General features: G+C 45.5%; 1 protein-coding gene across 1 annotated transcript in view; it reads left to right on the forward strand.

Annotated features, from left to right (window-relative positions):
- The window catches only part of ttn.2 (titin, tandem duplicate 2), a 225,914-nt gene that overhangs the window by 45,860 nt on the left and 165,143 nt on the right, over nucleotides 1-14,911 (forward strand). The window contains exon 39 of the mRNA XM_083921112.1: nucleotides 10,803-14,627. Within this exon, the coding sequence (XP_083777238.1) occupies nucleotides 10,803-14,627 (3,825 nt within the window). The remainder of the gene's footprint in view (nucleotides 1-10,802; nucleotides 14,628-14,911) is intronic.

Genomic DNA, 14,911 nt, shown 5'->3' on the forward strand with positions numbered 1-14,911 from the left:
GAAAGGAGAAGAAGTGGAAATGTCGGCCTCCTTGGTTACAAAGTCAGCCACGATGGAAGCCAAATCAGAACAAGTTGAATTTGAGGCACCACTCGTGCAGGTACAAAAGTCCCCCATTATAAAAGCTAGAGCAGGTGAAGTGGAAGCGGAGTTGTCACCTAGAACAAAAGCTGGGGCAGCGGACAGATTCAGAGTGTCACCTAGGCCAAGGAAGGTCAAATCTACCAAAGAGAGGTTCCTTAGTGAGGCAGTAACACCAGAAACATTCGATCCTTATGAAGAGGAGTGTGCAGGGGAGTCTCTGAGGGATCAGTATGAGAAGAGCCTGGAATCTGAACGCATGCAGTGCGAGGAAAAACTCCTAGCTCTGCGAATCAGGAAATGGCAGCAAGGTATGCACATGTCAGAAGAAGAGACACCCTACCCTGAAGCTAATCTGCCCATGCAAACAGAGACACAGTACATGGAGCCTGAGGAGAACATTTACACTGAGCAGAAGGTGGTGGAGAAGAGAAAAACTGTCGACCATGCTACCATGTCAACACCGAAATCACCTGAAATAAAAGGTAAAGTCGAACAGGAGGAAACCCCAGCCCCTTTGCCTAAGCCCAGAATAAAAGCAAGAGCAGGGGATTTGGAAGCTGAAGCATCCGTCATGCTGGCACAAACATCTCCCAGAATAAAAGCAAGAACAGGGGATTTGGAAGCTGAAGCATCAGTCATGCTGGCACAAAAATCCCCCAGAATAAAAGCTAGAGCAGCAGGAGTGGAAGCTGAAGCATCCGTCATGCTAGCACAAAAATCCCCCAGAATAAAAGCTAGAGCAGCAGGAGTGGAAACTGAAGCATCCGTCATGCTAGCACAAACATCCCCCAGAATAAAAGCTAGAGCAGCAGGAGTGGAAACTGAAGCATCCGTCATGCTAGCACAAACATCTCCCAGAATAAAAGCTAGAGCAGCAGGAGTGGAAACTGAAGCATCCATCATGCTGGCACAAACATCTCCCAGAATAAAAGCTAGAGCAGCAGGTGTGGAAGCTGAGTCATTGCCTACAACAAAAGCCAGACCAGAGAAGATGTTGTTTGAGAAGACAAGAGAAGAGCGAGAGCTCCAGCTCTCAAGGGAGAACATCTCCGAGTTGAAGAATGAAAGTGAGAAGTTTGCCAGTGAAGAGGAGGCCTTGACTCAGCGGATAATGAAATGGCAGCAGAACGTTCAGATGGAACAGGAGCAAGACGTGAAGCCAGAGTCGGACTGGGTGGAGGGATACTCACAGATCCAGGCTGAGAGAACCACTGAGGTTGGAAGAAATGTCGCAGAGGCATCTGCTTCAGAATCACAACCTGAAGTTGTACATAGCAAGAAGACTTCCCCTGGGAAAACCGCCAAAGAGAAGTTCCTTTTGAGTGAGTCAGTTCCTGCTGGTTACCAAGATCAGCAGGGCTATAGCCTGCAGTGGCCGCCTGCTGGCGAGCTGCTTACAGAGGGCCGTGAGACCCGGTTGCAGAGGGACAGTGAGTACTTTGTAAGTGAGGAGGAAGCACTGGCTCAGCGTATCCTGAAATGGCAACAAGATGTTGTCGAACAAGAGGAAGTAGCTGAGCTAGAGTCTGAGTGGGCTTTGGATAATCAATGCAAACAGCCTGGCTCCGCTCTGCTTGAGTCCCATGTTCCAGCATTTCACAGTGAACCCCATCGTGGTGGCATTTTCCATGAGATCCAACCCAGTGACCTTCCACCTCCACATACAACTCTTGATGACGGAGCCTTATCAACAAAAAAACCTTCCCCTATTCAACATGCCACTGGGTACAAGCAATCTCCTCCTTGTGAGTCTTCTTCCACAACAAGGCATTCTCCTACACATGCTGGTTTACCACACCATATGGGTGAACCTACTGAAAGCTCTTATGGTTTAAAATCTGTTCCTGTTAAGGACAGAATGGGCCGTGAGGCTTCACCAGTTCAGAGATATTCTCCCACCCAACTTACTAGTGTGCCTTTTGAGCGATTTGGACTTGCCTCTGCCCGGAAGGAGAGCCCTCATCAGCCTGGAGAATTGTCCTCAGACGGGAGGACAATTCATCAGCCTGGAGAATTGTCCTCAGTCCAGAGATACTCTCCCACCCAACTTACTAGTGTGCCTTTTGAGCGATTTGGACTTGCCTCTGCCCTGAAGGACAGCCCTCATCAGCCTGGAGAATTGTCCTCAGACGGGAGACGCTCCCCATGCCGTAGCCCACCAGAGGAACTGAAAAAAGAGATAGATAGGAGACAGAGTAGGGAGAATAACGCAATAACGGCAGATAAATTCAGCAGCCAACACTTCCAGTCAGAGGTAAGAGAGGCCAGAGGAATGAGAGAGGAGATGGGAACTACCAGAGAGAGCAATGAATGGAGACAACAGGAGGGTTTTGCAGGTTTGCAGAGAGAGGAAGCAGGTGAAAATTCAGTAAGGTCAAAACAGAGAAGTGAAATGAGTGCAGACAGTTTTGAACGAGGAGCTATAAAGAAGGAAGAGAGGAGAGTCCAAGAAGAGTCAAATTTTAAAGCAGGAGTTTATAAAGGAGCTATAAAGAAGGAAGAGAGGAGAGTCAAAGAAGAGTCAAATTTTAAAGCGGGAGTTTACCAAACTCAAGAGTTAAAGACGATGAAAGAAGTTGATACAAGTGCTGGAGGCTCCGGTCCAGTATTTGTGAAAGAAATATCTTCAGTCAAAGTAAAAATTGGTGAGATGTCAGAGTTTATCTGCCAGTATCAGGGTGACCCTCTGCCCTCAGTCACTTGGCTCAAAGATGGCCACCCATTAGCTCACAACCCTGACTATGATATCATGAGCAAATCTAACATATCAAAGCTCACTATCTTCTATCCAACAACAGACCACATGGGGACATATGACTGTGTCATAACCAATAAACATGGCAAATCCATTTGCAGCGGCACTCTTGAAATCTCAGACAAAAAGGTAGTGAGAGCATCAGTGGCCACACAAGATGTGGTAGTTACAGAGGAGCTACAGAAGCGTGAGGAAAACCAGGAGAGTGCAATAGAAGCAGAGCTCGAGACTTACATGGATTCAGGAAAGGCAAGGCTACAGGTTCCTCAGGTGGTGATCCAAAGACGCCAGTGCTCAGATGAATCTTATGGCTCAACACCTGTAGAAATCAGAATTACTGCTGCCACTCCTCTGCCTGAGATGAGAGAGGAAATCAGTAAGGACAAACCTCAGGCTTTTACAGAGAAAAGCTCTGAGGTGCCAAGCGATGAGGGGGCTTCTCAGACTGTCAAACACAAATTTACTTTCTCCTTTGATGTGGGTAGTGAAGCTCCTCACATGGTCAGCGAATCAGAGAATATCACCTGTTCTGAGGGCAACACTGCTTTGTTAGAGCGTGCAACCACAGGTGAACCTGCCCAAGTGGCAGAGGCTGTACAGTTTTCAGAGGGTGGTGGTGTTACTCCATCTGAAAGATTGAGGAGGTCTCCCGTTGGCTTACCTGAGGATGTCAAGGAACCCGCCATTTTCCACAAAGCTACAATCACTCACGCTGAGGATAGTGTCCCTCAGACAAAAGATAAACCTCTGAGTTCACAACCTTCATCGGAGGTGACCAAAGCCCCAAAATCCAGGCCCGTTGTCTCAAGAGAGCCTCTGACTGTATCTGGCTGTGGTCTGTCAGCTTCTGCTGCTGTGATAAAAGTTTCTCAGATTAAACAAGCCTTTGAGTCAGACTCACCAGTGGCATTACTGACCTCCCCATCTCTGGATGAGCAGACAAAGGAAACACTTTTCCCTGAGGAGTTTATACCTGTGGTGGCCATTTCCGATGAATGTGGTGATAGACTTCCGGGTTCTCCCAAAGCTGTTCCTGTTATTGCAGAACCAGATTTCATTCAAACTATTCCTGATTCAGGAAGATTGGTTTCCCCTCAAACACCTGTTGCACCCAAATCTATCTCTTCCAAGACCTCCCAGCCCACTATCTCTCTTGAGGAAGACCACAAGATGTCTACAGTACCTGATGATGTTGAAGAGGGAGCCATTTTCACAGAAAGTGGTGTAGTTAAACAGTTTGTGGAGGAAGTGCAGGAATCTCCAGACCTGGTCAGGCCTAGAGCACAGAAACCTGCTCGATTACCAGAACAAATGGAGGCATGTGAAGTGGAGATGAAGAGGGAGGAAATTGTGCGTACATTTGACAGAACTAGCAGCTTTATTCCTTTCCAGTCTGAAAAAGTCCCTGCAGTGAAACGCTCTGTTCGAACTTCAGCTCCAGCCGAAGAAACTGTTAAGCCTAAAATCATTTCTGAATCTCTCAAACCTGAGAAACAAATGGTAGCTTCAGGGTCCTCCCCTACAGTCCTCCACAGTGAGGCTGAATTTGTCACTACGGTACTTGCCGATGAGGAGCTTATTTCAATCCCAGAGCCCTCTATGGACAGTGGTGTCTTCCTCAGCATGCCGGAGTCCCAGACCGACGTGACAGAAGTAGCAGAGGAAATGGCTGGTGATGAAGTTGAGCCTCCTACACAAATCAAGGGTGAAGAGGAGAGGATTGATGTCCATGCAAATCCAGGACCTAAACCACTTACTGTCAAGCCTAAAGTGGACAGCAGAGTTCAGCCACTTAGTCTTCCTGAGGATGCTATTGCTGAAGGGCCTCAAAGCCAGGATTCATCTTTACAGGAAAGACGTAGTTTGGACAAGGCTTCAGCAGCTGAAACTGGAGAGGCAGTAGCAGCAGAAGCAGCAGCAACAGCAGCAGTTGGCTCCATGGAGGAAGAGGAGGTCACTTTTGGTGCTGTGTATGACTTTTACAACACTCCAACAGACTGGGGTAGACCACTATCCCCTGAGTCTGAGATGTCCATAGAGATTGGCAGCACTGTGAGCGAAGAGCTAGCAGAGGTAGCTGAGAGGTTCTACACCCCGGGCTCATCTACTGAGGTCTCACAGGCAATTGCAGAGTCCTTCCACACTCCCAAGTCTCACATGTCTTTCCACACTCCCAGTACTGATTCACCTAGTGGGTTCATGACCCCTAAAGAATATCCCTTCTCCCCTGTAGAACATAAGCGACCCTCGACAGGAAACACTAGCGAGAGGTTCTTCTCACCAGATCAGTTCCTGACATCTCCCGGTGATGAGGGCATTGAAACAACCCCTCCTGGAATAAACGTTGATGATAATCGATACCTCACCAAAGGAATAGGGTCTTTAGGCCTTGCATCTCTTCAGGAGAAAGTGCAGGGAATCCCTCCAGCCTTCCTCAAACCTCTCATTAAGAAAAAAGTATTTGAAAATGACTCACTAACTTTTTATGCCGAGGTGTTTGGCCTACCGTCCCCTGACGTGAAGTGGTTCTGCAACAAAACCCAGCTGGTGGCAGACGACAGAGTCAAAATGGAGAGAGATGGCGATAGCATCTCACTAGCAATTCACAATGTCACTAAAGCAGACCAGGGAGAATATATCTGCGAGGCTGTGAATTATGTCGGGGAAGCCAGAAGTGTTGCTTTGGTGGCAGTTGTATCGCAGGAAGTGAGGTTCATGCCTGCCCCACCTGCTGTCACCCATCAGCATGTGATGGAGTTTGATGTGGAGGAAGATGACTCTTCTCGTTCTCCATCACCGCAGGAGATTCTGCTCGAAGTAGAATTGGATGAAAACGAGGTGAAAGAATTTGAGAGACAGGTTAAGATCATCACCATCCCTGAGTACACAGCTGACAACAAGAGCATGATCATATCGTTGGATGTGTTACCAAGTATTTATGAGGAGGGCGCTGTGGACTTCGTTACCCAGGAGCACGATGATTTGAAAATAGCTTTCGAGGTCACGGAGATGCCTCCAAGGTTCATCAATCCTATCTGTGACATGGAGACCCCTGAGGGTACCACTATCATGTTTGAGTGCTCACTGATGGGAATCCCGTCTCCCATCGTGTCGTGGTTCAAAGGGGACAAAAGAATTCCTCACAATAACAAAAAATACTTGCACTCATCTGATGGAGACAACCACTTCCTTAAGATCTGTCAAGTCACAACGCAGGATAGCGGAGTGTATACTTGTAGGGCTATTAACGTTGTTGGGGAGACTCTGTGCAGGGCTTCTCTGGTGGTGGTAAATGCCAAAGCTTTTTCAGGGAAGACCAGAGGAAGGGAGTTGACCGCCGTGTCTCTCGGAAGCGCCAAGGTCCAGCCGCAGAAGTTTGACTTGGTGGTTGGCAACACGTCATTTGACAGTGAACAGGTGTCAGAAATTGAGCTTGAGTTCGAGTTTGAGCAAGAGGCAGATGAGTCGCAGCGGGCAGTCAGGCTGGTTGCCAAGACAGACAACGAAACGAGCGAACAGGGAGAGAAATACGTTAGCGTTAACTTTGATGTATTTGCTGAACCGGCAAAAGATGACAAGATAGAGTTCAAAGGGAAGTCCTCTGAAATGTGTAGCTTTCAGTTCCAGGTGACTGAGACGTCCCCTAAATGTGTCATCCCATTGACTAACGTTACAGCGGCGGTAGGGACGCCTGTTATCCTTCAGTGTCTGGTTAATGGCAAGCCAAGTCCCACCGCTGAGTGGTTTAAAGACGGAGACCGTGTCACAGACAGCAGGTGTATAATCCAGGAGAAAACCGCAGGTCATTTCAATCTGCTCATTACTAATGTGACCCAGAGTGATGCTGGTGAGTATAAGTGCATCATCCAAAACTCAGCCGGTTGCATTGAAACTGCTGCACTGCTAAAGGTGTTTTAGAGGTCGAAGGGGGCTGGTTGCACAAAGATACATTTACTCTCAAATTTCCGTTGTCGTATGTTGCTTATTCTTGACTACTTTAAGGTTATTTTTCAAGATATTGGAAATTTGAAAAATAACACAAACTCTACAAGCGACATTACAGGGAAACAGATAATGAGTGAAGCAATAGTTTATATGAAACAATGGATATTTTCATACTAATCTTCCCCCTTAAAACTTTGTCTTCTCATTGATTGCTTAACTCTGTTTACAAGTACTTGTCCCAGAGCAAAGGCCTCACAGCCTACCCACAGTAGGATTGTTTAAACCAGGGCTGCCCAACCCTGCTCCTGTAGAGCCACTGTCCTGCATGTTTTAGGTTTCTCCTGCTTTAACACACTTGAGTCTAAAGATTTACAAACCTGTGACGAGCTTCAGCTGCTTGATAACGAGCACATGATTAGACTCAGGTGTGTTGGAGCGGAGAGAAACCTAAAACATGCAGGACAGTGGTTCTACAGGAGCAGGGTTGGGCAGCCCTGGTTTAAATGATCTTTGGGCAACCAGCCGATAGTCCATGTTGGGAAAACATAACGTGTGTAAATGTTTGTCATAGGGTGTCAGTGATAGTAAAATGTAAACTTGTAAGAAAAAAATGGGGTGAATTATGTCACTGTTTTCTTTATTTATTTTAAGTTGTGTAAACAGTTTTATTCTAATTTTTGTTGTTAGACAAATTTGTTGTTTTTGTTTTTGTTATCTGGCGAGAATTTAAAGAGTGAGCTGCTTTTACTTTGAAATTTACGATGATGTTTTACTGCTCACTTTTATTCAAAGATGTGTACCTCAAACTAAAATGATACCAGTCTGTTTTAACATTATGCTCTTCATCAGTTTGCACTACAGAAAATAACCACTGCAATGTGGATTGTTAGGCAAGTGTGTGAAGCAAAACGTATAATTTAAAGAAAACCTTCACAAAGATACATATTTACATTTCTAAATATTCCCTTTTTTTAAATTAGTGACAATAAGAGTTTGTGAGGAAGTACACAGCCAAAGGAAATGGGTAGTACCGTATTTCCCGCACTATAAGGAGCACCACATTATAAGGCGCATAGAACAGACGCTACAGTCGAGGCTGGGGTTACGTTCTGCATCCATTAGATGGAGCTGCGCTAAAGGGAACGTCAACAAAACAGTCAGGGGAGGTCGTCTTGTTGCTTCCTCCACTTCGGCACCATTGATTGGTTCATGTTCAACTCTCTGGCTGCTGCTCTATTCCCGCGTTCTACTGCGTGACTAATGGCCTTGAGTGTAAACTCTGCGTCGTAAGCGTGTCTCTTAACAGGAGCCATTTTGGGCTCTTTACACAAACACACACATGGAAATGAAACGGCACGCTTCACGCAGTCGTATATCTCAACATGCACCGCGCGTTACTTCTTCTACGGGGGAAAATAGAGTCGGCGGCTGCTCACCGTAGTTGGAGACCTGTTGTGGCTCAATATTGGTCCATATATAAGGAGCACCGGGTTATAAGGAGCACTGTCGGCTTTTGAGACATTTGAAGGTTTTTAGGTGCAACTTATAGTGCGGAGAATACGGTAAATATATATATATATATATGAAAATTCAATACAGTTAATGTACCACCTATAATTATTAGGACTGAAGCTATAATCAATAATCAGGTGAAACTTAAACATATGGTTTGTGTTTTAACAGTTCAGTTAAACACGCCAGCACGGTGACGTCCCTCCATAGTTTTGGTTTGACCACAAAACAGTTCTAATAAGTTTAAAATGTAAAATAAAAGTTTCTTTAGCAGTGAGAACTACATGACATGTAGAAACTGTTGTTAAAACAAATGGATTTAACTCAAAAATTGTGATGAAATGAGAAAGAAAGAATGACGAGCGAAAGAATATCAATGGAAAATTTGTGAGTAATGTCGTGGGGGTTTAGTGCAACACTGAAAAACGTTTGGTTTCAAATGGGTCACTGCTTTGTTTGAATAATAAAAATAGATTTAACTTCTTCTGATCAACTTCACAGCGTTAGAAATACTTGAGAAATTGTCTCAAGTCTAAATCTGAGGTTAACATTTTAAGCAGTCATCATATTGAAAGCCAATCTGGACGCTATCAAGAACATATTGTCGTAATGCTCACTTTAAATGATTCAGTTTATTGTTCTTTGTGCTGTGTAAGTGTTTTTCCTGAGTGTGAATGATAGTTTTTGGGTTTTAAAGCAAGCTGGAAATTCATAATAGAGTACTAAAAATTTTAAAAATGGATAATACTGTGAAACTTTTTTAAAATTTCAAATATAAGTTTTGATGTTTTGTAAATATGTCATGTTAGGAGTGTATGAGTAGAATTTACCAGTAAAGTACATTAAAAACATTCGGCATTAAGAAAGGACGTCACGGTTTATTTGTACAGAGATTTGTTGGTTTTTGTCAGAGTTTATATAATAAAATATTTAATGATTTAAAGTTGGAGGCTGCGTTTGCTCTTTTTAATAAACAATTTACACGGATTAACGCGTTTGGTGTTCACAAGGTCCATTTGTCAACTGTCAAATTTACAGACAAAATGCAGGTGTCAAAAACTACCTATGTTGTGTGTTTGTGTGTGTATGGGCGCCCTCCCACTGTTCCTCCGTACCGTGCCCCGTGCTTTAGGGTCCTTGTCCCCCCCTCCAGGCCCGTTTGTAATCACACTACCTGGGCCTCGGAGAATGCTTCTTGCTGCCTATACGTCATCACGCCGTAACACGTCACACGCATTGATGACGTCATGGCGATGCGTGGCTTTGTTTCCAGATCTTTCCGTAGACCTCGGAGTTTTTGTGCGTCTTGTCGACTGTTTTTGAATCTTTTCATCGACCAAATCTGCAGTAAACACTCCACCTCCGCATCACACCAACGTGAACCTTTCGCCGCCATTGTTGTTGTTGTTAAATGTCCGCGCATGGTCCCTCCTTCTTTTTTTTATGTCCGAACAGGCGCACATAAATTACGTCAGAACCGCGTAGGCCTCGTGCTCGTGCTCGTACACGTGCGCACGCTCGTGCTCGTTCACGTGCAAACGCGCTCTACAAAAGCCCACCTCTCTGAGAAAGGGGCCGTGGACGGCTAGCTGGCCGCAGCTATGCGTGGAGCGGTTGCACTCACACTGGTCAAACGCACTAAGCGTTAGCTGAAAAACCTGTTTTGGCCCGGTGCGGAAGGACAGTGTGAGTGCGCCCTAAGTGTGGCGTGTATATAGAGGGTGTTTTAAACAATTATACACACTTTAGCAGCTGTATATACAATACATATATTTCATGGGGATACCTAAAAGACAAAGTCTACGCTATGAGACCCGCAACAGTGGCTGAATTGAGAGCAGCCGTTGAACGTGAATGCACGCAAATACCAAAGGAATTGATTGGTGATGTGTGCGATTCCATTGCTTCGTGTCCGTTTGAGAACAGGCAGTGACAGATTGTATTGTATCGTATTGTTTGTAAATTCTATTACATTTTGAAAATTAAATCAATTTCAAGAAACCCCCACTTAATAACCATTCAAAGTGTGCACACATCTTTTTTGCGACACCCTGTATACAGTATATGTACGGTATGTGTAAATATACTGTAGGGCTGTCCTCTTTTAATCACTTAGTCGACTTTAAAGCGTCTTTGTAAACTGAGAGATTTCATACTGATTTCATATTGATTTAATTACCTTTTTGTAGCATGCATTAGGAAAGAGCTGGTTGTCACTGTGAAATTAAACATCTAAATCAATACTCGATAAATAAAGCAATAAAATTTGCTTTTGTCTTTGCTGAAATTTCAAGAGATTTTGCAGCAGCCCTCTCCAGAGGGAGAAAACTGGTCAAAATGCTTAATTTAACCAAATATTTGGGGGTGGAAGTCTTTGTCTGGTAGTCGACTTAAGATGTATGTGGTTAAGGACAGTCCTAATATTTGCCTTTCTTAATTCAATGTTAATATTATAGCATCTGTGTTGTGGATATTTTTATCAGTCTTGCTCAATGTTTCTTAACAGAGCGTTGTAGCACCACCATCACCACTGTGGAAGAACAAGAGGAGACCTACTACACTGGTGTCCAGTTACCACAGAAAACCAAAACACTTGAACTCAAGCCAGAGTCCAAACGTTACTCTTCCTCTTTAGAGAAGAAGAAAGAAAAGCCAGTTTTCCTTAGCCAGTTAGCCCCCGCAGCCGTAACCACTGGGGAAACAGCCAGGTTTACCGTCAAAATATCCGGTCTACCAAAGCCAACCGTTCAATGGTCTCACAATGGAAAGGTGATTGAGAACTCCTCCATATACAAGCTGATAGAGCAGAAGGAGGAGTACATCTTAGTAATCACTCAGGTCACATCTGAGTATGAAGGCGAGTACTCTTGCACTGCCACTAACAGGTTTGGTCAGACAACATGTACCACATACCTTGAAGTGAAAAAGCCTGATGTTAGCCAGGCGGAGAAGTGGGTTGAGAAGATGTTCAAGGTGACAGGTCAACCTCCTGATTTCACAGTTCAGATCCAACCCGTAAGGTGCTCAGAGGGAGGAGAGGTTTCTTTTAATTACAAAGCCACTGGTGATCCAATGCCTGATGTGAAGTGGTTTAAGGGTGCTTTCCAAATCCAGCCCAGTAAAAATTGTATTGTTATAGCAAATCCAGACGGATCTGGTGTCATCAACATTAAGAGCGCCAAACAGGAAGACAGCGGCTTGTATACATGTAAGGCCTCAAACCAGTTTGGAGAGGCATCTTGTAGCGCTGAACTTGTTGTGTTCAAAGAATCAGTCTCTGTTTCTCACAAACAAGAGCAGCTGACGACAGTTCAGAAGAAAGGTTATAAGGTTTCAGTGACAGAACAAGCAACAGAATCTCGCTTGTACCAGGTCAGCCTCCCAGGCCAGGACAGAGCTAGGCCAGATCAGATGGTTTACACCATCGGCACTGAAGACCGACAGATAATTCCCAGTGAGCAAGTAAGCTCCCTTACAGAACTAGACATTTCTGCTGCCACTATTCATCGTGAGCAGCTGACCCACCAGGCAGCAGTGCTTCAGTCTCATGAGATAGAGGAGAGGGTGTCTGTAGTTCCTACCCACCCACCTCAGGTTTCAACTGTTCCTGTGAAACAGCTTCACATGGCAGCATTTACATCGTCTGTCGAAGAGAGTCAGGACCTCACAGAGCAGCATTGTGATCGTATTCAAAGCCCTGAGGTCATTGAGCTTCAGGCGGCTAGAGAAAAGAGGTCTATGGTGATGTCAGCTGTTGCTGAGGAGCTCACCCCACTTTCTACTGTTAGCACGGAGCCTCTGGCTGATAGGAAGTCTGCCAAAGTCAGGCCCACCTCAGAACCCAAACATCAAGTCAGTGGGCATCAAGTTGAGTCACAACTGCCCATCTTAAAAGAGCAGTCTCAGGATATTCCCAAACCACAGAAGGAGAAGAGTTATAAGGTTAAGGAAGGTGTAAAGATTTTATATTCAGCGCAGACTGCGGAGAAACGGGTGCTTGCAGAGGGCCACACAACTGAACTAGCAACAGCAGATTCTGCTGTGAAGTCTTCAGTTGGGAAAGAACAGCACCGACCTGTCTTGGCCTCAGTTAGTGAGTCTAAACAGACTCTTTCCAAGGAGACTGAGTTCTCCATGCAGAGGCCCTCTGAGGAGACAGCCCTTCTCTGTAAGGATACAATGATAAAGGCGGCTCTAACTGCTGAAGAAAAACAAATGCTGCAGGCTGAACCCACTCAGCAGCTACCAAGTCTGGACAGTGCTATGTCCATTAAGTCACAGGTCGAAGGGGAGCAGTTGTTGCACCTGCAGGTTATCACAGACCAGGACCTCCTTCCCTCTGAGAAGAGCTTCACCTGTGAGAAACCAGCTCCAGAGCAGGCAGGAGCAAGGAAGAGTCCCACTCTCCTTCACTCTGTTAGCCAGGATGAGCAGAGGACAGTAGTTTGTGAGGACACATCAGAGTTTGAGGCCAAGGCCAGCACCATGACTATTCAACCCCAGAAAGAGCCCCCTAGTCTACTGCATCTCCAATCAACCCAACCCGTGGAAGCACTACCCAAAGAGGGTATTCTCATAATTGAGAAGCCTGACCATCAAGTAGCGGTCCAGAAACCAGAAAAGACAAGGAGTCATGCAGCCACTTCGGAAGAGAGAAGGGAGCTTACGGCAGATTATCACACTGAGCTGGATTTGTCCGTAACTGGCATCCAGTCTAAGCTTCGAACTGAGCCCAGGCCTCAAAACATCCTCCAGCTCTCCTTCCAACCCATGCAGCTGCCAAAAGAGACACCAGTTATCACTGATGTCAAGCAGCAGCGAGCTTTGGTGCAGAAGGAGGATCGCTTGGATGTGATGCATGTCACCAGTGTGACTGACACTCAAGCCTTAGAGGAGGGTCATACTGAGAGTCTTACAGCTGTGGATAAATTCACCTGCCAGATGGCTGTAGAGCCAAAACTTCCCACTGAGCCAGTCCAAATTGAGGAGAAGGAGATCTCCACTGAGAGTAGTGTCCTTCTAGAGGCAGCAGAACAGGACTTTGCTGTTCAGATACAGGAGGGCCAGTCTGTCAGGCAGTCAATAGTGATGGATGAGAAGCGAGTGCTGAAAGGTGAGCTCTCTCGGGAGATCACCAAGTCTGAGTCCACCAAAGCCGCTGTCACCACACAGCCAAAACTGTCCCTTATGGCATCAGAATCAAAAGACACCACAGCTCTTCCCAAAGAGATGACATTTGTGATTCAGATCCCTAAACCATTCAGTCTAAATATACGGCATCAGCTCAGAGACGCCCTTCAGTCGGCTGTGGCCAGCGACCAGCCAGTTTTATTGGCTGATGTCGTAGGAAGGTTACAGGCTGTAGAAGTACAGGAAGTCAAGGTTCAAAGAGAGCCCAAGCGGGCCATGTTTACATATCTGATCACAACAACTGGTGCCCCAATGGAGATCACTCTGGCTTTTGAGGGTAAATACCCTCAGACAGCTGACCTAAGGACTGAACTCCAGGCAGCTTTCCACTCCATAGTGTACCAGGAAGCACATGTTCTTACCTCAGATCAGCCAGGTACTATGCAGCTAGACAAACCTCAAAGGGCACAGGTCACCTCGACCCGCTCTAAGCAAATGTTGTCATCCATGGTAGAGACTTTGAGCGTGGCAGAGAGTGCAGTGGGTATCACTGCTGTGAAATCTCAGACTGCTGCAGTCAAGACAGAGTCTAAAATGGCAGTTGAATGTGCTGCAGCTGAGCAACAGGTTGTGGTACAGGAATCCAGGTCGGCAAAGATGGAACAGTCCATCTCATCCCAGATTGAAATTTCCAAAGAGTCTCACGTGGCTTTTGTGCAGTCAGTACAGGTGTCAAGGCAGGAGGTGAAGTCAGTAGTGGTGAAAAGCAGGGAGAAAGATGTAGGAGCTGCTATTGTCACCACTAGCCTACCTCCAACCACCATCCCCACTGAACAGTCAGTGGATGTCAGCTTCCAGAAGGAATTCAGGGAGGAGATCTTTAAAGAGGAAGTCAGTGTGTCCAGGCCAGAACAGAGGGAATACCCTGTAATAGTCACCTCCCTCGAAGACCTTTCAATTGACGAAGATAGCAAAATAACATTTAGCACCACCATTAAGTACGTCACAACGGTAAACTGGTTTTTCAATGGGCAATTGGTGAAATCTGGCAAAGAGTTCAAGTGTTCCAAAGACCACGACACATACACATTGGTTATCAACAAAGTTGTCAAGGAGAAGCATCAAGGAGAATATGTTTGTGAGGCTGAGAATGAAGCCGGCAGGACTACAACATCTTCAAGACTCACTGTGGTCTCAAGAGGTTTGATGACAGGAAACATTAATGTATCATTCATTCATTCATCCACTTCTTCTGAGACTAATCATTCACATACATTGGTTCATTCAAGACTTTTGTCCTCACATAAAACAATGCATTTGTCCTTTTGGTCTCTATATTCATTTCATAGCTCGGCATGAGCACTCTTAGCGGGGCACTGGATGGTACTAACACACAGTGTCTTGTTTGTTCCACATCATTGTATGGTTAATAATTGCCTAAAGACCAGAACTGTCACAGCCATGCAAGTTTATCTTACACCGATA

The sequence above is a fragment of the Echiichthys vipera genome, assembly GCF_963691815.1.
Source record: "Echiichthys vipera genome assembly, chromosome: 10".
Taxonomy (NCBI): Eukaryota; Metazoa; Chordata; class Actinopteri; order Perciformes; family Trachinidae; genus Echiichthys; species Echiichthys vipera.